This window comes from Psammomys obesus, unplaced genomic scaffold, assembly GCF_907164565.1.
Source record: "Psammomys obesus unplaced genomic scaffold, mPsaObe1.curated_primary_1811, whole genome shotgun sequence".
Taxonomy (NCBI): Eukaryota; Metazoa; Chordata; class Mammalia; order Rodentia; family Muridae; genus Psammomys; species Psammomys obesus.
This window is the reverse complement of record NW_026596039.1, coordinates 24,860,086-24,882,484: the sequence shown is the minus strand read 5'-3', so window position 1 is coordinate 24,882,484 and position 22,399 is coordinate 24,860,086. Positions and strand designations below refer to the sequence as shown.

Here is a 22,399-nt window from a genome sequence, read left to right as displayed (position 1 = left end):
TTTTAGTTTGTACTCAGTGTTGGAAATAGAATCACAGAAAGGCAGGTATAGCTCCATTTTGATGTGATTCTCATGATAAACAGATGATCACATCCCAGTAGCAGGCTTTAGGTAAGACCATTCTGGAAAGGTGACTTTTTAAGACCAGACCTTAATAAGAAGCAAGAGCTAGCCAGCTAAAGGATGAGAGATTGTTTCAGGTAGACTGGACTGCATTGCAAAAAGATATTGAGCTAAAAGACACTGAGTTCCTTCAAGGCTCTAAGGACAGTCAGTATGGCAGAAAGATGGCAGATAGAATGAGGGTATAATGGTAGAATAGAGAGACTGTGGGAACCAGAATATACAGGTAATTGGAGTCATATGAAGGATATGGTTGCCTCCTCACATTCTTCTTCCTCCGTTTCCTCTTCCTTCCTTCTTTCCTTCCTTTCTATTCTTTTCCTATTTTAAAAATTGTATTTTATTTATTTGTTTGTTTGTTTACTTGTTTATTTGTGCATGTATTGTGTGCATGTGAAGGTCAGAAGACAACAGCTAGGTGTTGGTTCTCTCCTTCCACCATATGAATCCAGAGATCAAACTCAGACCATCAGGCTTTGGGGGGGACAGTAGCTTTACTTGCTGAGGCATCTCACCTTCCTGTATTCTTCTGTATCATCAGTCTTTTCCTGTCTCTCATGAATTTCAAACATTTAAATGAGTCTGGTCAGTTAGTCTCAGAATGTCTCCTAGACTGAGTTTCTCTGAGTTTTCCCCATGATTAGACTGAGATTATGCATTTGGGGCAAGAATACATCAAAATCACACTGCTCCTTCACAGTGTTGTGCATGATTCAAGAGACCCCAAAAGACCACTAGGAGTCGAGTCCATTGCAACTCACACGAGGATCTTTATTCAAGCTTAAGCTCAGGCCGCCAATCTTCCCTGACATAACAGGTTAGAAAGTGAGGCCCCGAGTCTCAGGGAGGCAGAGTTTTTAAAGGGAAAAACAGCAAGCAGGGAATTCCAAGCCTTGGCATTACATGGAAGGGTAAGTTTGGGGTGGGGGGTTCAGCAATCGAGATGACCTTTAGGTTAATTGTTCCAAGCCACCTGGCCAAACCGACAGATATCTAAGATAGCCTGCTGGGTGGAGTGGAGGATCCACTAACACATTCTGTGGCATTTATGACAATCTGACAACCTGTGGGGTGGAGGCCTGATTATAGTTATCTATTTACACATTCTGTGGTATTCACAACAACCTGCAGGGTAGAGGGCCATGTGGCCCTTCTCGGAACAGAACCCAAAGGTAGGGGTCAAGTCAGTCCAAGGTCAGTCAACTTAAGATAGAGTCTGAGAAACAAAATGGAACCACCCCTGCCACCCTCAGTTCCTTCAGTGAATGAATTATAGCAAAGCAATTGATGATGGTTTGTCTCTTACCTATGATGTTATCTTACCTATAATGTTATGATGATCTCTTCATTAAGAATGTTGTCTATCAGTTTTCTCCACTGCCTGTTTCTATTTACCTTCTTGTAATTGATAAATATATGGGGGAGATAGTGAGACTATACATATGTACTCTTTTTCTTTTCACGTTGGCCAATCTATTTTAACAGCCATCTGTAGATCTTACCTTAAAAGAGACACTACAGTAGCAGTGTCTATCCAACAGAAATTTTCTGTTCTCTTTATCCCTTCTATACATACTAATTGAAATTCCTAAGTAAGAGATTCACTGGGCTTGGGAGATGGATCAGTCATTAAGAGTACATACTGATCTTGCAGAGAAACTCGGGTTGGTTCCCAGCACTCACACTGGGCAGCTCACAAGGACCTGTAACTCTGGCAATCTGATGGCTCTGACCTCTGCAAGCACCCTCACTCATGTGTACATACCCCTCCACAAGACACATGATTGAAAATAAAGTAAAAATTAAAAATGAAAAGAAGAGATTGATTTATTTGAATGTTTACATCGATGTGGATTCATATATATCTATGTATCAATCATCTTTTGATGGGTGGGATGTGGACAATCACAGCTTCTATTCTAGACATACTAAAACTGTAGTACCTGTAAATGTTTGAGGCATCCACATGTTGCTAGTTCCAGAAGAAAACCACATAGAATATTTTGTTTACTCCTCTATCAGTAACTCTTCTCCAATCAGCTTAGCATATGTCTACAGAACAGAGCAGAGCCCAGTTTATATGTGCCTCCTAATCCTTATGCATAGATCAGAGAATGAACCAAGAGAATGTTGGATGGGTAGATGGAGAGAAGAATAGGTATATGATAGACAGGTAAATGATAGATGTGCAGTGATAGATGGATGGAGGAAAGGAAAGAAGAATGAGTGGGTATATGGAAGGATGCATGGATGGATAATGAGTAAGTTTATGGGTGGTTAAGTTGATGTACAGTTGTTTAAGTGGATAGTGGGTTAAGTAAATGAGTATAAGAATAAGTGGATGGATGATGGACAAATATGTGGTGAATGGGTGGATGGATGGATAAATGGGTAGATGAATGATGGACAAGTGTATGGTGAGTGGATGGATGAACAGATCTATGAACAGATGGGTGGGTAGAAATATATATCAATGGATAATGGATATATTTATGGGTGGGTGAGCATATGGAAAGTTGATGAAATATATATGTGGGTAGATGGATCAAAGGATGGATGGACGAATGATGAACAGTTGTTGATGAATGGATAGATATATGAATGGATGAATGAATGGAAATGTATACTGGATAGATTTATGGGTATATGAGTAGATGCAGATGAATAGACAGATGAGTGAATAGGTGAATAATAGAATGGGTGATGGATGATGGCTAGGTATACAATGTATGGGTAGATGAGTAAGTCGGGAATTGATTGGTAGATGATAGGTACATTGATGGATAGATAAGCAGATGGGTGATAGACAGATGATAATAGATGAATAGACAGGTGTGTGTGTGTATGAGCAAATGAATGAACCTGAGAAACTTTGACATAATCTGTGTGTATTAGCTAGACTCCAAAGACATGACAGCTGTGGTGGTCTAGATGATTGTAGTGATCTGAGTCTTTGTCTAATTCTCTCCTTGCACCTGCTTCCTGGTCCTGATGGAATCCACATGAATGATGCTTTCGCCTCCAGTTGCAATGGAAGAAAAAAGTAAGAACTGTAGATATCTCATGTTTGTGCTCTCATAGATGGTTCCTTTTAGATTATGTTGGGTGTGGAGAATCCTGTGGGAATCCTGAGGAAGGGTGGAGCTTCAATCAGTTATAAAATCTTGGCTTGAGGATGATAAAATAACGATTAAAAAGTAAGCAGCTGCCAGTCATGATGAAATATGTCTGTAATATCAGGTGGAGGCAGAATTGATAAGAAATAAAATATATAGAATATTCTAAAATATTCTATAATAGAATAGAAGACAGGTGGGAAAGGATTTATTGTGAAGGCTGGGAAGGCACACAACAGACCATCCCAAGCTAGAGAACCAGGAAGGTAGTTTGGCTCAGTCTAAACCTGAAGCTTCAGAAACAAAGACACCAGTGATATAATTCTTAGTCCAAGGTGAAGGCCCATGGGCCCAGGGAGCCACTGACATCAACCCTGGAGGCTCAAAGGTGCAGAACCTACTAGAGTTTAAATTTCCAAAGGTAGGAGATGAAGAACATTACAGTTGTAAGAGAGCAAGGATTTCCCCCCTTCCTTCTCCAGCCTGCTAAACAGCATACACCCCTTCTGACACTCTGGGGCCACATAATTTTTTGAAGCAAGTGCCAAACCACATAAGCTTCTGTTTCAGAAGAAGAGGAAGGACTGGTGCTGCTGACACACCATGAGCCACTGATGCAATGATAAGATTATGGTGGTTTGACTAGGAATGACCTCCATAGACTCATGTGTTTGAATGCTTGGCACTATTAGGATGTGTGGCCTTTTTGGAGTAGGTGTGGTCTTGTTGGAGGACGTGTGTCACTATTGGGGTGGGCTTTGAGGTCTTCTATGCTCAAGCTATGTCCAGTGTGGTACACAGTCTCCTTCTGCTGCCTGTGGATCAAGATGTAAGAGTCTAAGCTATCTCTCCTGCACCATGTCTGCCTGTACACCACCATTTCTCTTGCCATGATGATAGTGGACTAAACCTCTGAAACTGTAAGCCAGACCCAATTAAATGCTTTCTTTTATAAGCATTGCCATGGTCATGGAGTCTCTTCACAGCAATGGAAACATTAAGACAGAGATTAAATAATGCTTTTCCAGCTACCCAAGTGTCCCTTAATTCAGTCAACTATCACATCTGTGAAAAGTCCCAGGAATGACTCAATGATCCTTGGCTGGTCCTTTGAGAATTATTTCTTGGTGACACATGGAAGAGAGAAAAGTCTCTGAGATTGTGAGTTCTCAGAAAGCCTGGACCCCTATCTTTATTCCTATGGCCTAGGAAAATTCCTAGTATTTAGCTGGACTGAATAATTGGAAAGGACTTTTCTGTGCAAATATAAGGTAATGCTATTATTTTTGACTGAACATAGAGAAAAGGAACCAACAGGCATTAGGTACTTAGCATGCCTTGAGCACTTCAAACAAATCATGCAATTGCGTTGTCAGATCCAGGTTCTGAAGCCCCACACTGAGCCATTCTTTCTCTGACTCTCTTGGGAAGAGGCCCATATATTCACTTCTGAACCCAGCTTGATGGCTCAGTGGGCTAAGACCCTTGCCACCAAGCCTGGCAGCCTGAGTTCAACCCCCCCCCCCAAGGACCCACTGTGGAAGAAGAAAACCAACTCCTACAAGGTATCCTCTGCAATTTATTTTATCTTATTCATCATAATTGTGTGGGGAGCACATCTCCTGGCCTTCAAGGGCATGAGGTACACATGCAATGCACTTATATACATACCCGTAAAACACTTATACACATAAAATAAAAATTAATAAAGATTTTGCTAAAATGTAGAGGTTAGTGACTGGAGAGATGGCCCAGTGGTTATAAGTACTGACTGTTCCTTAGGACTCAGGCTTGGTTCCCAGCACCCACGTGGGGGCTCATGACCATCTATAATTCCAGTTCCAGGGAATCTGATGTCCTCTTTTTGCATCTGAGGGCACTGCATCAAAGTGTGTATAGAAAGACATACAGGCAAAGCACCCATATACATAAAATAAAAATAAATAAAAAGCCAAGTGTGGTGACACACACCTATAATCCCATCACTTTGGGAGGCAGAGAGAGGTGGATCTCCCTGAGTTCTAGGCCAGCCTAGTCTACAAAGCAAGTCCAGGGCAGCCAAGGCTACACAGAGAAACCCTGTCTTGAAAAAAAAAACCCAATAAATAAATAAATATCTCAAAAATGTGAGAAAAAAATGGAACAGAGGGCAACTCTGAACCAGCAGAGTTGGTTCTCTTCTTCTACCTTTTATAGATTCCAGGCATCAAACTCTAGTCTTCAGGTTTGCACTGTTTACCCACTAAGGCATCTCATCAGCCCATTATTTTTCAAAAGAAAGTCTTATTCTATAGCCTACACTGGCCTCGAAATTGTGGTAATCATCCTTCTTCAGCCTACCAAGTGCAGAGATTGTAGATATAAATTACTATGATTGGCACTCTTAAAAATATTTTTAAAATATTTATTGTAAGAACTAACTATTGATAATCAAACAGAGTTATAAAAGTGCAAGAAATTGTTTCTGGTTAGTCTAGTAAATGGATGCAGAGCCTGAGCAGCCTGATAATGAATGAGAGATGCATACTGAGAGCCGACTGTGTGAATGTAGCTCTGTATCTGTATAGTTATGTATCTGTTTGTCACTAGGTCACATATATGTATATACATATACCTATATATGTAAAGCTAATTTTAAAACCACAACACTAAAGAAGGCATCTTAGTCAGTGTTCTACTGCTGTGAAGAGACTCAATGAATGCAGCAACTCTTATATAGGAAATCATTTAATTGGGACAGGCTTACAGTTCAGAGGTTTAGCCCATTACCTACGTGGCAGGAAGCATGGCAGCACACAGGTGGACATGGTTGGAGAGGTAGCTAAGATTTCTACATTTAGATCAGCAGGCAGCAGGAGGAGCAAGACACTGGGCCTGGCTTGAGCATGTGAAACCTCAAAGCCCACCCCTTAGTGACACACATCCTCCAACAAAGCCACACCTCCTAATAGTACCACTCCTTGAGTGATCAAGTATTCAAATATATTAGCTTGTAGGGTCATTCTTATTCAAACATCAGAGGATTCTGGACACTTTTGGCAGTGTTACCACTGGATAAAAGCCCCTTGCTGTATAACAATGGGCATGCAACCATGCCATGAGGAAACAAAAAATACTTGGGGAGACTTAGGTAGTTTGCATTTATATTAACCCTACCCTCTTCTTTGCCTCTATTTTTCATGCTGACTCACTGGGTCCTGGTTTTGGCTCCTCTTCCAGTCAAATGTAAGTCACAATTCTTCTCTATATAATGAACAAGAGTTGGAGTAGGGGTGGGTTCTACTCAGGGAGACAAAAGAAAGGGGCAAACATCAGACCATCACATTCTGTGGGAGCAGACTCAGAGAACACTCAACTTGAACATGGACATTCAATCTAGGTCTGAAGGTCATGAGGTGGGGATGGGATAGACTTCAAGGCCAGCCATCCTCTCAGCTCCTATAGGAATGGTGCTTGCAAGAGAGGAAGAAAGGGTCTTTGTTGGTTTTCATGACTATGGTTTGATATTAATGTCAGTAAGATAATGAGCTGACCCAGTTGGGAACCCCACTCTGTATAGTCAGGGTGGCCTCTGTCTTCACTGGTGAGCTTCAGGATAGAGAGGTTTTCTTCTTTGCTAAGAAGTGAGCATTCTGCCCTCCAGGTGAGCACAGAAGGTAACAGTTGGTTGTTATGGAGCCCATATTCTACTAATCTCCCAGAAGTCAAGCAGAACAGGGAGGGTTCACATTCCCCAGGTAACTTGTACCCATAAGCTCTCACTTCTGGAATAAATGTATCTTCAAAGAGATGGAGGAACCAGAGGCTATGTCAAAGCTCTCCATTCTCTTTCCTTACCCTATTTGGGGATCTTCGGAGTGCACTGATGCATAAAGGACGACTTAATTGATTCCATATTCCTTCTCAACTTTGGTTGGACAAACGCTCCCATTGGTCCTGGCTCATCCTTCCTGATGCTTGTGTATCTACAGTGCTGAAAGGTAAAAATCTCTCTGTAGTTTCTTCCCCATCTATACTAGTTGCCTAGAAATGTTCTAGAAACAATATCAGCTGACTTTAAATCAGCATTTATTTTCCTGTGTCCATAGCCCTGCTTCTAATCTAGGTACTGAAGAGAAATCAAGTAGCTAGTGTTATGAAATATAATGTGTCAAGGGGATGCCATGCCAAGTTGTGCCCCTAAGAAATTACGCCATGCAGTAGATCTGTCATAAAGGAGATTTACTGGGGGAAGGGAAAGGAATGAGGACCTGGGAAAGAGTAGAGGCAGTCCATGAGGAGGGAAGAAAAGGGGGAGAGAGAGGGAAAGGGAATGAATGAGAGAGAGAGAGAGAGAGAGAGAGAGAGCATAGGAACAGAGAAGAAGGAGCTGGGGGTGGCTGGAGGTCCTTTTATTGATCCACACACACACCTGAGCAAGGGGGCAGGTGAGGGCGTAAGCAATTACTAGATCCTTGAGGGTAGGCCAGCAGAATCGCCTGCACACTATAAGCATCTAGACTACCTCTTTTGATAGAACTCAAGCACTACTCTTCCACCCATTCCCCAGAATTTAATGTTTTTTTTTTCCATTAGTCCATATATAACTGGCTTGCATCTTGGTGAGAGTGAGTTCAAAGCAAACTCAGCTGAGAAACAAAAGAGTAGAGAAAGAATTATTACCTGCAGTAGGCAAGGAGAGCCAATAGTGATTTCCTGAGTGGTGCCCTCCTCCAACAAAGAAGTCCATGCATAGTCAAATAGAAAAGCACTTAATGGAAGGTATAATCCCCAGAATGCTTAGTTGAAGGTCCTTTCTAAGGAAGGGACCATGAAAGACCATTTTGGGCATGTTTAGCTTAAGGTCATGTTAGAAAAGTTAAAGATGGCAGCCAAGGATACATCTGTGCATGTCCATTTTGAGTCACAAACATGGTAGAAAGAAATCTTAAAAACACAAGCAGGCTCAGCTTGTGCTTTTAAGATTACTGATAGGAACATCTCTGCACATGTTCTGTTTGCATCATAAAGACAGTAGACTGGAAGCCTTCTATAGTTCATCTTTAATAATGAAATTTTCTTTGCTTTGTTTTGTTTTTTGAGACAGGGTCTCAGTATATAGCCCTGACTGGCCTGGAGCCCACTATATAGCTCAAGCTGGCTTTGAACTCACAGAGATCCACCTGTCTCTGCCAAGTATTGAGATTAATGGTGTGCACTACCACGTCTGACTAATCACAAAATTTTCACTGAAAAGTGAAAGAACACTTTGAAAGTGTTTGTCCCTAAAAATGCCTTCCTTGTTTAATGGCTTATACAAGCTTCAGAATGAGAAAGAAACAAAAGCAAATTGGCCAGAGAGAAAACTTTAGATAAGCCCTGGATCTAATTTGACCAGACACATTCAGATAGAAAAAGTCACATGGGCTGGAAAGATTGTTCAGTGGTTAGTGCACTTGTTTACCGGAAGCATTAGAAGATGAGCTCGGATTCCCAAAGCCCATAATAAATGCCAGTGAGCATGGTATCCCACATGTAATCTTGACCTCAGAAGGTGGAGATTAGGGATCCCCAGATCAAACTGAAACAAGCCTGGTAACTCTGTCCAGTGTCAGCAAAGAGCAGCCTTTCTTCTCCTTCCAGCATAGCTATGGACAAGCTGTTTGACTGCCATTCTCAGCTCACTGACTCCTCCCCCAAATCTGTTGCAAAGGGACTCTTGGGAATCTCATGAAACCTGGGGCTTCATCCCTAACTACGCACCACGAACCATTATAGATTTCATTTTCCAACATGTTCCCAGACCCCCAGAGTCTGACCTTGTTTTTGGTTTTCTAATTATGGCTTTGTGTCTATGATGCATCTGACTCAACATTCTGTGCGTCATCTGTAATCTCGACCTCCATGTCACCTCGTCTGGTTCCGATACCATCAGGAATTGTGGGTAAGTGTCTGAGTCACACTGACAGATGTCATGGACTGGGAAGTTCGATGGAAAACATTGAGCAAGAATTTGCGCTCTGGAAGACAGTTGTAGTATGGTGCATACCTGTAATCCCAGCACTCAGGAGGCAGACACAGGGTCTCTTTGAGTTCTGGGCCTGCCATACTGGGTTGTCTTCTGGCCTCAGGGCATCCAGACAGCACTGCACACTGGTGCTGGAAGGAAAGAAGCCTAACCAGGCAGGTGACTTAGCAGGGTCTTGGTCCTTGCTGACTGTGGGAGAAACAACCTTTTCTGAGAGGTTTTTAGTGAAACTGCTCTCTTTATTTGGGGGAATAAGGGCTATATAAACCTTGGGGAAGTGAGTAGGAGTTTTTTGTTTGACTGTACACCATTGGCTGGAGCTGAGGTGCTGGAAATGCTTCATTTGCATGAAGAGAAATGCCAAAGTGCCAGCTGGACATGTCCTGAAACCTGTCCTCCAGGCTATGTGACTACCTCAAGGTTGGCAGAGGTAGGGGTCGAAAGGCTTTGTGCAAGGCATGCATGCTCAGAACAGGAAGGGAGTGATCTTACTCCTGCTGGTCTCAAAATGAGATTTTTCAGGAGTGGGACACAATCTCACTCTTGCTCCAGGTCAGTTCCCAGACTCCCACAGCTCATGGCTCACTTGCTCCACAGAGGCCAGCCTCATCTAAATAGGTTCCAGGACTACAGGCTTGAAAAACTCTCTCTCAAAACAATTAAAAATTATGGACTGCACTCAAGATTGGCTTTTGATCTCCATACATGCACCCTGGTATGTGTACACACATACACACACACAAACACAAACACATGCATATTTTAAAAATTTTTATCCTCATCTCATACATTATATCCTACCTGAGTTTCCCCTTCCTCCATTTGTCCCAGTCCCCCCTCCTTTCCCTTCTCCCAGATAACCCCTCCTCTGTTCCCTTAAAAAAAAAAAAAGAGCAAGATATCCATTCAACATGGCCTAACAATAAACAATAACACTGGACACAAACCCTCACATCAAGGCTTGGCAACCCAGTAGGAGAAAAAGGTCCCAAGCACACAAAGGAGTCAGAGAAAGCTCCCCCACCTCATTTTCATTGTTAGGGGTCTTACAGGAACACCAAGCTACACAACAATAACATACACAAAGGACCTAGCTCAGACCCATGCAGCCTCCATGCTTGTCTCTCCAGTCTCTGTGAGCCCCTATGAGCCCAGGTTAATTGATTCTTTAGGCTGTGCTCTTTGGTGTCCTTGACCCCTCTGGTTCCTATAACCCTTCCTCCCCCTCTTCTATGGGATTACCTTGTCTCTGCCTAATGTTGGACTGTGGGTCTCTGCATTTGCTCTTATCAGTTTCTGGATAATGCCTCTCCGGGATTGGACTGTACCAATCTATGAGTATAGAAGAATATTATTAGGGACCAGTTCACTGCCATTTTTTTGCCAGTCATATTTGGCTCTACTCTAGGTGTCTGGGCTAACCAGCCTCTGGCTCTTGGCCACCCAGACAGTGTGAGACATGGGCTGCATTTCGTGGCGTGGGCCATAAGTTGGACCAGTCATGGGCCGGCCACTCCCTCTGTGCCACCACTGCCCCAGCTCATCTTGCGGCAGGCAGATTGTAGGTTCAAGGTTTTGTGCCTGGGTTGATGTCCCAGGCCCACTGGTAGGATCCTTGTCTGATTATAGAAGAGAACAAATTTGGGCTCTGTATCTCCCATTACTAGGAGGCTTCTCTAGGGTCACTGCCATGGACTACAGAGGGCTTCCTGCACTAGGTTTCTACATCACCCCAAAATGCTTTCTCTCCTTCCATACCTTCTACCGTATCCCACCTGACCCCACCAGTTCTCATCCCCACTTGCCCCAAGTCCACCTGTAAAATCTTTTCTATTTTCTCTTTCCAGGGGGATCCATGTTTATCTTTCTGGGTCTGGGTTACCTCACTCAGGATGATTGTTTCTAGTTTCATTAATTTGCCTGCAAATTTCATGATGTCGTTTTTAATAGCTGAGTCATATACCATTGTGTAATTTTGTTATTTATTTACCACATTTCCTTTATCTATTCTTTGGTTAGGGGGACATCTAGGTTGTTTCCAGTTTATGGCTATTTAAAATAAGGCTGAAATATGGTGGTCCCTCAGAAAATTGGGAATCAATCTACATCAAGACCAGCTATATATACCACTCTTGGGAATGTACCCCAGAGGTTACCCCATCCTACCACGAGGGCCCTTTCTCAACCATGCTCATTGCAGCTTTATTTGTAATAGTCACATGTGCAGTTTTAAACGGGGCTGACAAGAGGGTTCAGGAGGTAAGTGTTTGCTGCTTGATGGCCTGACTTCATTTCTGAGACACACGGGGTAAAAGGAGAGAACCAACACCATCAAGTTATTCTCTGCCCTCCATGCATGCCCTGTGGTACAAGTAACTCCTCACTTTTAAGATAAAGAACAGGGCAGGGGCTAGAGAGCTGGCTCCGTGGCTCGGAACATCTACTGCTCTTCCAAAGGATCAGAGCTCAGTTCCCAACAGCCATATCCAGTTGCCCATACTGTCCAGCTTCAAGGGATCTGCCTCCCTCTTCTGGTCTCTGAAGGCACTGCAGTCACATGTGCCTGCCCACACTCATACACATAATTAAAAATTAAATCTTAGAGAAAAAAAACCCACAAGATAGTGGCTCCTCAAACAACATTTGAGGTTGACATTTCACCCCAATACATACACATGTGCATCTACATACAGCTGAGCATACACATACACATAGAAAATTGGTAAGTTTTTAGCGTGATGATGGAACCCCAAAGATGGAACAAATTCAGAATCTAGTGGGATCATGTACTGCATAACAGCTAGTTGTTGGGTCACATACTCTTTCAGTGATGAGCTGCACACACTCTGGCAGACCCTAATTCTACATACTGATTGCCATAAGCATATCAGTTTGAGGAAGTCCATTCTATATCTGCACAATGATGAAATTGCTTACTGACTTGATAGTCATACCACACTGAAGGCAAATGATGTTTTATATGACTGATCTGGGACAAAGGGTTGAGAGACTGTTAAGGAAACTCTAAATAAATCAGTGGTTCTCAACCTTTCTAATGCTGCAATTCTTTAAAACAGTTCCTCATGCTGTAGTGACCCGCAACGATAAAATTATTTCATTGCTACTTCATAACTGTAACTTTGCTACTATTATAAATCATAATGTAAATATATGATTTGCAGGATATATGATATGTGACCCTTGTGGGATCATGACCTACACATTGAGAGCCGCTGCTGCAAGTGCTGGTGATACTGCTTGGTGGGTGGGTTCCTTTCTCCATTAGTTAGAGAAGGAAAACAGCTTGGCACATTGTGAAAGTTTAATGGCAAATATTGCAGATTTGTTAGGTAGATAAGTTACCCTGAGGCGCCCACCATCTCTAAGAAGGTTTGGGGTTTTGTTTGGGTTTAGGGTGTCCCACCTGGTGATTCTCCTTCTGTCCTCCTGTTTTCCATTGGTCTGAAGTTGTTTATGTGTCCCCTCTGTAGCAGGAGTTTCTGTCTATGTCCACAAGTGCAGAAATATCTGACTGGCTGACTGGCTGGGGTTAAAGCGTGTGTCCCAACTTCCTTTGCTCTTGGGGTGTTACAGACTCAGAGAGATCCACCTGGTGTGAGGGAAAATGGGTTACATATCAGAGAAATGGAAACTGTTGGGGACAAAAAGCCACCAAGAAATGGAAACCTACTGCCTATTGTTGGGGACAAAAAGCCATTAAGAAAACCAAACTTGGGGCTGGAAAGAAGAGCTCTCGCTGCTCTTCCAAAGGTCCTGAATTCCCAGCAACCACATAATGGCTCATCTATGTATTGAGATCTGGTGCCCTCTTCTGGCAGGCAGGCAGAACACTGTATATATAAAAAAATAAATCAAGAAAGAAAGAAAGAAAGAAAGAAAGAAAGAAAGAAAGAAAGAAAGAAAGAAAGAAAGAAAGAAAGAAAGAAAGAAAGAAAGAAAGAAAGAAAGAAAGAAAGAAAGAAAGAAAGAGAAAGAAGAAAGGAAGGAAGGAAGGAAGAAAGAAAGAAAGAAGGAAAGGGAAAGAAGAAAGGAAGGAAGGAAGGAAGGAAGGAAGGAAGAAAGAAAGAAAGAAAGAAAGAAAGAAAGAAAGAAAGAAAGAAAGAAAGGAGAAAAACAAACTGAACTTATTATGGCCCCCTTGTGCCATCATAAATAGCCTTGGCCTCAGTACTTAGGCACCATAGCCACGCTTCCCCCAGAAATGGTTAAGTCTAATGGACTTGGAAAGTCTATTCACTGTGGATTTTCTTTATGTTGTGATTTCTGTGGGTTGACATAATTTGTTTTTTGTCTTCTTCCTCAGGGTTGATGAGCAGACTGTCCCCAGATGGTAAGTGTGAATCTATGTTCTCAGCTCACAAGCAGGGATAAAGACTGGGTGAGGCTAGAAGATGTCTCACATACTGCCCAATCCCATGCTTTATTTGCTTTTAAATTTAAAGTTAAAAAACCATTTATGCTGGGCGGTGGTGGCGCACCCTTCTATTCCCAGCACTCAGGAGGCAAAGGTAGGTGGATCTCTGAATTCAAGACCAGTTTGGTCTACAGAAAGAGCTCACCACAGCCAGGGCTACACAAAGAAACCCTGTCTCAAAAAATAAAACAAAATACTTGCTACCAGATCCAACCTACAAACAGTGAGCTCCAGGTTTAGTGAGAGACTGTCTCGTGGAAGTAAGATTGAAAAAAATAGAACAGGACACCAATGTCCTCCTCTGGCCTTTGCATGCACACACACACACACACACACACACACACACACACACAGAGAGAGAGAGAGAGAGAGAGAGAGAGAGAAATTTGGAACAGCGAGATGGGTCAGAATGTGAGAGTGCCTGCTAGCAAGTCTGAAGATCTGAGTTCTGTTCCTGGAACCCACATGGTGAAAAGGGGGAACTAACTCTTGCAAGGTATCATGTGACTTCCACACGCATGCATTGGTACATGTGCCCTTTCAATATAAATTTTGTATCTGTTACTTTTCTCATAGCTGTGACAGAATACCCTGAGCTTAGGAAAGGAAGGGTTTGTTTAGCTTACAGATGGAGGGGTAGCATGGTGGGGAAACCATGGTGTCAGGAAGTCGAAGCAGCTGGTCACATTACATCCACAGCCAGGAAGCAGAGAGTGGTGGCTACAGGCGTTCTGCTTGCTTACTTCTTTTCACTCAGCGTGGGACCCCAGCACACGACATGATACTGCCCAAATTTAGAGTGGGTCTTCCAGCATCAATTAACCTTATCTAGAAAATCCCTCACAGACATGCCAGGAAATTCATCTCTAAAGAGTTCCTAGGTCCCATGCATCAGACAATATGAAACCATTACAAATCAAGCTGGGATGTGAAATGCTGTCTCAAAAGACCAAGATAAAAACTTATTAAGCTCATTAAATGAGCTAATGGATTTTCATATCTTCCTCTGATTTTTCCTTCTCTCATGACATCTCTAAGAGGGGGAGCAGATGATGCCATGTTATTATGTATTTTTGGGCTGTGCTGTGTGTGTGTGTGTGTTTGTGTGTGATTGCCCAAGACAGCTTCAATTTTTAACAGTGATCTCTCATTCTGGAAGCCTGTTTATGAAGGCCGGTTGTTCTACTTTGTTCCTTTTTTTTTTTTTTTGAGAGAAGAGCTCTCCAGATGTGGTGAGGGTCACCTTGAATACCAATGGTTGGAAAGCAGAGGCAGGTAGATCTCTGAGAGTCACCCTGATCTACAAAGTGAGTTCCAGGACAGTCAGGGCTACGAGAGACAAAGATAGAGAAATTCCCAAGCTGCTCTTGAACTTCCAGTGCATCGGCCTCTGCTCCAGAGTCATAAGATCACAGATGTGATCTCACGTCTGAATATGATTCCATTGTGTGTATGTGAATATATGCACGAGATCACGGGTGTGCACATTAGTGTGTGCATGGTTGTATCAGTGCATACAACTGTGGAGTCCAGAGGTCAGTGCTGGATGTCTTTTTCAAGCACTGTTTCTTCTCCTCCTCCTTCTTCTTTTGAATGTATTTCTTCTTATTTTATGTGTACAGGGTGTTTTGCCAGCATGTATGTCTGCGAAACACGTGCATGCAGTGCCCACTGGGACCAGAAGAGGGTATCAGATCCTCTGGAGCTGGAGTTACAGGAAATTGTGAGCCACCCTGTGGGTGCTGGGAATCAGAACTTCAGTGTATGGCAAAAGCAGCCAGTGTTCTCAACTGCTGAGCCATCTCTCCAAATCTTCCTGATTTTGTTTTTATGATAAGAAAAGGGCAGAAGAGGGTCACACAGCTAGGAGGCGAATGAACCAAGAACACAGGTTTGTTTAGCAACGCCTCCCTTGCTGTTAGAATGGAGTCCAGGATGTTTAAAGTTACTCGCATGTCTTTGCATCATCCAACCATAATCATGTCTCTCAGTCCTTTTACAGCCGCAATCTTCCAGGTAGGACAATATCAACACTCTTCCCCATGTCTGGGGTAATTTTTCCCTTTCCCTTCCAAGATCTTTTCCACTCAGTAACCCCTGCTCATCTTTCAGGTTTCAGACAAAACATCATATCCTCCTCCAAGACACCTCCCCTGGTAACCACTCCAGGTCAGCAACCACCATCCATCCCTTTATAAGTTCCTATCATGCCCTGCAGGTCGACCAATACACTACTCCCACCTCTGACCCACTTCAGAGGCTTTTGACTCCCCCCTAATCTACAAGCTCCTGAAAACCAATGGAATTTTTTCATTGGGGTACATATTGTCTCATGCAAACCTTGCTTATGCCCAGGATACAATAGCTATTCCATAAATGTTTTTTAGGAGAAAGAATGATTGCAGACTCCAGTCCCTGTCAGTTGAGAGAGTTGAGTTACCTGCTATCTGATTGTATTCTCATCTCTTGTCTCTGACCAGTCAGGCAAAATTATTAATAAATCACTCTCTCTTTATCTCTCCCTCCCTCTTCCACCCCCACCTTCACCTCCACTCTTCTCTCTCCCTCTCTCTGTACCTCTGTTGAACATGGCTGCATTCATTCTTCCTTCCAGACAGGACAGAAGAAGAAAGTAAGTATTGTGAAAGCTTATGACACCAACACTCCCCTATCCCTGCCCCATACTGCCTGGGATTGAACTCAGGACCTCATGTGTTCTAGGCATGTACTCTACCACTGAACCACAGCCCAGGCCCTCACTGGGGAATTTTAGACAAGCGCTGTACTGATGAGCTATACCCTGAGAATAAAAAAAGCTATACTTTTTTTAACTTTGTATTTTCTTTCTCTTTTTTTTGTTTGATTGGTTTGTTTTGTTTCTGAGAAAGGGTTTCCTTTGTGAAGCGTTGGTTGTCCTGTAGACTCTGTAGATCAGGCTGGCCTCAAACTCTAAGAGATCCACCTGTCTCTACCTCCCTCCCGAGTGCTGGGATTAAAGGTGAGTGCCACCACTGCCTGGCCTTTAACTTCTTATTTTCAAAACAGTTCTTACTGTACTGCCCAGCATAGTCATGAACTCAATTCTGTCTCAAAATAAAAAGTAAAAAGAGGGTAGAGTTCAGTAGTAGAGCACCTGCCTAGAATCCTCCAGGGATGGGCTGGGGTTTTGCTCAGCAGTAGAGTTCTTTCTTAGCATGGATAAAACTATACTGAATCCCCAGTACCACAATAAAATAGTTGGCTAGAGCAAATAATTTACAACTTAGGCAGAGAAAAACCAGAAGCAGTTTGGGGAACTCTGCAGACAGGGTGGTAGGCTGGAAGACAAGGGATGAAGGGACAGTAATACAGAAAGAATGATGAGTGGGTCACAGCAATTCCATTAATTTACATGGTCCAAGCCATCACAACATAAGTATATTGGATTGTACAACATAAGTATATTGGATGTTTCTGATTGACTGAGCCAGAATCTGCTTCTCATTAGTCTACTTCAGCTTGGGTTTTCTTTAATTGAAATGCCTGAGGCTGGAAGTGTTTCTAATTTCAGACATTTTCAGAATTGTGAACATTTACAGCATCTCTTACCCTGACCATCTAGCTCTCAAACTGACAAGTGGTGACTCCCTTGTAATTCCAGCTCTTGAGAGACAGAGGCAGAGGGGTTGGCTGGATCCCAACTACAAAATGAGCTGCATGATAGCCTTGGTCTGAGGAATGAGAAGACCCTTTCTCAAAAATTAAAAACAGGGGAGAGATGGCTCAGCAGTTAAGAGCACTGTCTGCTCTTCCAGAGGTCCTGAGTTCAATTCCCAGCAACCATATGGTGGGTCACAATCATCTATACTGGGATTTGATGCCCTCTTCTGGCATGCAAGTGATCTACAGATAGAGCATCCATATATGTAAAATAAATACATACATAAATAAATAAAATCTTTTTAAAAATTAGATGGAGACTGGAGAGATGACTCAGCTGTTAGGAACACTTTCTGTTCTCCTAGAAGATCTGTTAGGTTCCACCCACTAAGCAGCTTATAATTGCTTGTAACTCCATCTGGCTTCCAAGGGCATATACATAGAATATGCTTGCACAGACATAGACACATAAATAGAAGTGAAATAAACCTTAGAAAAACAGTAAAACCAAATAAAAGTGAAACTATTCGAGCATCACTTTGGCACTCAAGAGGCTTGTGACTGGACCATTTTGGGATGAGAGATGTTCAGCCTGTGCAAGTGTACATGCAAAATAGCTCTAGATTTTGCTGATGTTCGTAGAAAGAGGCAAGGCTGAGACTAGAAGACTGGTAGCTTTATCAGCTCGGGAGCTCTGCAGACTGGTTTTCTCTCTAAGTTAGTTAAACAGAACCCAACACTTTTTAAAATATTTTATGAAGGAAAATTGGAAAGTACCAGGGACAGAAGGTACTAATTCATTCTACTCTCTTGCCCATTCTTTTCCAACTGACTCCTTGATTCTGCTTCCAATGCGCCCTCCAGTGAAAAGTAAGTTATTTTTCTCTTATTGTTGATGTCATTTGGTGTCTGTTGTTTGGGGAAAGAGTCTCAAGTAGCTTAGGCTAGACTCAAATTTCATATATAACCAAGGATGACCTCAAATTCTTGATCCTCTTGCCTCAGCTTTCTGAGTGCTGGGATTACAGGTATATGTCACCATGCCTAGCAAAAGAAATAGGTTTTTATAGTTTTTTCCTTTTTGTGGGTAACTTGAGTGTTTTCAGATGTTTGGAAGGAAGAACAAGAAAGAAGGGAGCCAGGCATGGTGGTATATGCCTATGATCCCAGCACTCTGGAGGCTGAGGAAGGAGGATTAGCAGTTTAAGGCTAGCCTTGGTTAACCTGGGCTACATGAGGTTCTGTTTTGAAAGAAAGAAAGAAAGAAAGAAAGAAAGAAAGAAAGAAAGAAAGAAAGAAAGAAAGAAAGAAAGAACAAGAGGGATAAGGAAAGGGAGGAGATGGGAGGGAAAGGAAGAGGAAAGAAGGAGAGGGAGGAGAAGAAAAAGCTGTTTTTAGAAGAATTTACCTCACTTAAGGGGAGACTCCAGGTGGCATTCAAGCTCCAACCACTTCCAGGGGCTGCATGGTGGGGTCTGGGACTGGACTCAGCAGGATTTGAGCAGATTCTCAAACTGCACCACTGCCCTAGAGCATGGGATAGCAGGAGTTGTATATGTTTATAGGTAGAAAAATAAAACAAAATAAAAATCCAAGAGCCAGGCTTTCCTTCCTGAAAGAGAGAAAGGTAGAAATGCTTTTTTGGTGCCCTTTAAATAGCTGGAGCACGAATCCCTTGGGAAAAGTAGGGCCAGAGGACTTCAGGCACAAGGATGAATGTCTTAAAGCAGGCAGGTAATAGGCAATCCAGCATCTCTGTACAGACTCACCTGTGTCCCTGGACTGGATATTTCCATGTCCTTTGTGGGGAGGGCTTCTGCTGAGGATGTTCCAGGTGGGATGGGAGAGGGACAGGCATCATTAACCCCTTTTTCCTCTTGGATCTTCACTTCCACTGGTACCCAACACCTCTACCTGGATTTTCCTCTCCTTGATGCTCCTGTTTCAACAGTATTGAAACGTAAGTTTACATTTTTCTTCTTTACCTGCTGCTCCTAATTCCCACCAGGAGGCCCACCATCAGTGCGGAGACCGTCGGGGGTAGAGTGGGAATGCATTACTCTCATTTTCAAAAAGGCAAGTATGGGAACAGCAAGGTGGCCCAGAGGGTAAAAGAGCTTGCAGCTAAGCCTGAATTTGATCTCCAGAGGAAAGAGAGAATTGACTCCTATCAGTTGTCTTCTGACCTCTACATGTGCGCACACACACACGCACACACACACACACACACACACACACACACACACAGACAGATAAACTTGACTCACATTCACTGTAACTCCAGATCCCTGGGGCCTAATGCCCTTTTCTGGCCTCTGCAGGCACTTGCATTTATGTGGCACACATGCACAACCCCCCACACACATGCAAAGAGAGAGACACATACACACACATACAAATAAAAACAATTATTTTTTTTAACATTGGAGGCTGTGGAGAGATGGCTCAGTGGTAAGGATGTCTGCTCTTCCAGTAGACTTGAGCTCAATTTCCAGCACTCACATGGCAGCTTAAAACTATCTGTAACTCCAGTTCTAGGGGACCCAATACCTTCCAAGGGCACCAATTATATATGTGGTGTGCAGACACATACATACACATAAAATAAATAAATAAAAATGTAAAGGTACAAATACATTTAAAATGCCTTACCTATTCCTTTTGTCCTTCATCACCGTCAGATTCTCTTCTGACCTCTAGGTCTCTGGGCCAGCCCTCTTCAGCTCTGCTCGAAGGCTCACTGTCCTGGGCCCTCAGCTTCTTTGGTCCTTACCTCCCACCAACTAATGTTGTGATTTATTTCTCCTTTCTGTGGTCTCCTCTCTCATGGATCCTGAACTCATCACTACTGCCTGCCTCCTGGATGGACCATAGAGATCCTTGGTAAGCAGCTCACTCTGTGTGGGCTCTGGACTTGTATAACAAGCTGCTTTCTTGTGAATCAGAGTGTGTAGGGAGGTGGGAACCTGAGATGTGGTGCCAATGGGCTCAGGACTCCCTGAACCTTCAGGACCTGAATTCAGTTACCAGCACCTATGCTGGGACTGGTGGTACTCACCTATAATCCTGGTGATTGGAAGGCACCAACTGGTGGATCTCTGGGGCTTACTGGCCAGCCAATACAGCCTACTTGGTGAGCTCAAGGCCAATGAGAGACTCTGTTTCTAAAAATAAGACAGACAGCCCTGAAAAATGTCAACTGGGGTTGACCTCTGGCATGCATGCATGCCTATGCACATGGAAGACACAGACACACACACACACACACACACACACAGAGAGAGAGAGAGAGAGAGAGAGAGAGAGAGAGAGAGAGAGAGACTAGCAGGCTAGTGGGATGCTTCAGCAGACAGAGGCATTTGCTGCCAAGCCTGACAGCCTGAGTTGGAGCCCCAGGTCCTACATGGTAGAAGGACAGAACTGACTCCTGCAAGTTATCTTCTGACATCTGTGTGCTTGTTATAAATATGCTTTGCCCATAGTAACGTATGTAAGCATATACACACACATGATGATGATGATGATGATATGAGAGGGGCCAGGCTGAGCATAATCCCAAAGGCAAAGGAAGGCATATCTCTGTGAGTTTGAGTCCAGCCTGGGCTACATACATAGTAAGTTCCAGGTCAGCCAGAACTAACACAATGAGACTGTACCCCCCAAATAGAAAGTGTTAAAGAATATATTATAGACTTGACAAGCCCTCCCAGTGAGAAATCACTGCACCACTTAGAGATTAATAAGGAAAAACTCTTTAAATGAGTCTGAGTGGTTCTGGCTAATGCACAGAAGGGAACCAGCTCTAAACAGAAAACCCTGTTTTCTTATTTAGTTTCACCACCCCAAGTGGTTATATTTTGAGCAATTAAACATGTTTTACAGAGAGAAAGAAAAGCTAAGTTTTAGTTGTTTGGACAGATTGAGAGCAGTTACAGGGTAAAATATTGTCATAGTTATCCTGAGATTGACTAGGGCTGCTTTACCAGGCAGCTGTCAAATGAGGTTATCCTGTCTGCCTGGCAGAATCATGCTCTTCTGGATAAAAGAATCAGAGAGCTCCTTTAGCTAATTTCTGCTTTGTATAGTTTAATATTTCCTAAGAAAGTTTAGGAAACTCCCAGTTTCTCCTATATCAGAAGCAAGTAAGGAAGCAAGTAGGCAGGCAGGCAGGCAGACAAGCAAGCAAGCAAGCAGGCAGGCAGGCAGGCAAGCAAACAAGAGACAGACAGGCAGATAAGGAGGCAGGCAGGCTGGTAAGCAAGCAAAAAAGCAGGCAAGCAGGCAAGCGGGCCAGAATTCTGCAGGGCTTGCTAGGAGTCAGGGATTTGGGTCAGCCTGTGGGCCCTGTTGACCTGGGTTCTATGTGGCTACCTTTGTGATTCTATTTGCATTTCTTTATTGTCTTAGGTCTGCTGAGCCTCCAAGTGCTGAATGGTGAGTTGGTGGCTTCATCATTTTTTGTTTTAGATAGATAGAGCTATTAGTTTTGGGAGTTGGAAGAGCCTTTAGATGTCACTGAACCCTATATTCCTCAACCTTACCGTCATTAACAGCATAACCATATGACTTCATGTATTCAAGCAACGTTCCATTCACTGTGATGAGTTGTGTTGTAGGTGTTGAGACAGAACAGGAAATCTGATGTGTGAAATATGTACTCAGGTGCAGCTGGCAAGCTGACTGAGGTGGTGCAGGCCTATAGTGCCAGCACTCAGGAGGTGGACACAGGAGGATCAGAAGTTTATGAGTTCAAGGCCAGCCTGAACTACATGAGGCCCTGTCACAAACAAACAGCTGGAGAAATGGCTCAGTGAGAAAAGGCACTTGTTGTCAAAGCTAATGACCTGAGTACAATCCCTGGGCTGCAAGTAGAGCAGTGGCGAGAGAGAATCGACTCTGCTCTGACCTCCACGTGTGCACTCTGATACACACATTCATTCCACTCATAACTGCACCACCACCACCACAATCCCCCATGTGACCCCCATGTGCATACTACAACCAACTCCACCACAACACCCCTACACACACACCATACCACACACACACACCTTACACCACACACACACACACACACAC

At 43.2% G+C, this 22,399-nt stretch overlaps 1 protein-coding gene across 1 annotated transcript in view; it reads left to right on the top strand.

The window, feature by feature from the left end:
* Positions 1–22,399, top strand: part of Eddm13 (epididymal protein 13) — a 30,186-nt gene that overhangs the window by 770 nt on the left and 7,017 nt on the right. Inside the window, exons 2-8 of the mRNA XM_055621920.1 lie at positions 3,149–3,188; positions 4,968–4,969; positions 13,571–13,597; positions 15,794–15,850; positions 16,296–16,328; positions 20,195–20,203; positions 21,728–21,754. Coding sequence (XP_055477895.1) covers positions 3,149–3,188; positions 4,968–4,969; positions 13,571–13,597; positions 15,794–15,850; positions 16,296–16,328; positions 20,195–20,203; positions 21,728–21,754 — 195 coding nt within the window. The remainder of the gene's footprint in view (positions 1–3,148; positions 3,189–4,967; positions 4,970–13,570; positions 13,598–15,793; positions 15,851–16,295; positions 16,329–20,194; positions 20,204–21,727; positions 21,755–22,399) is intronic.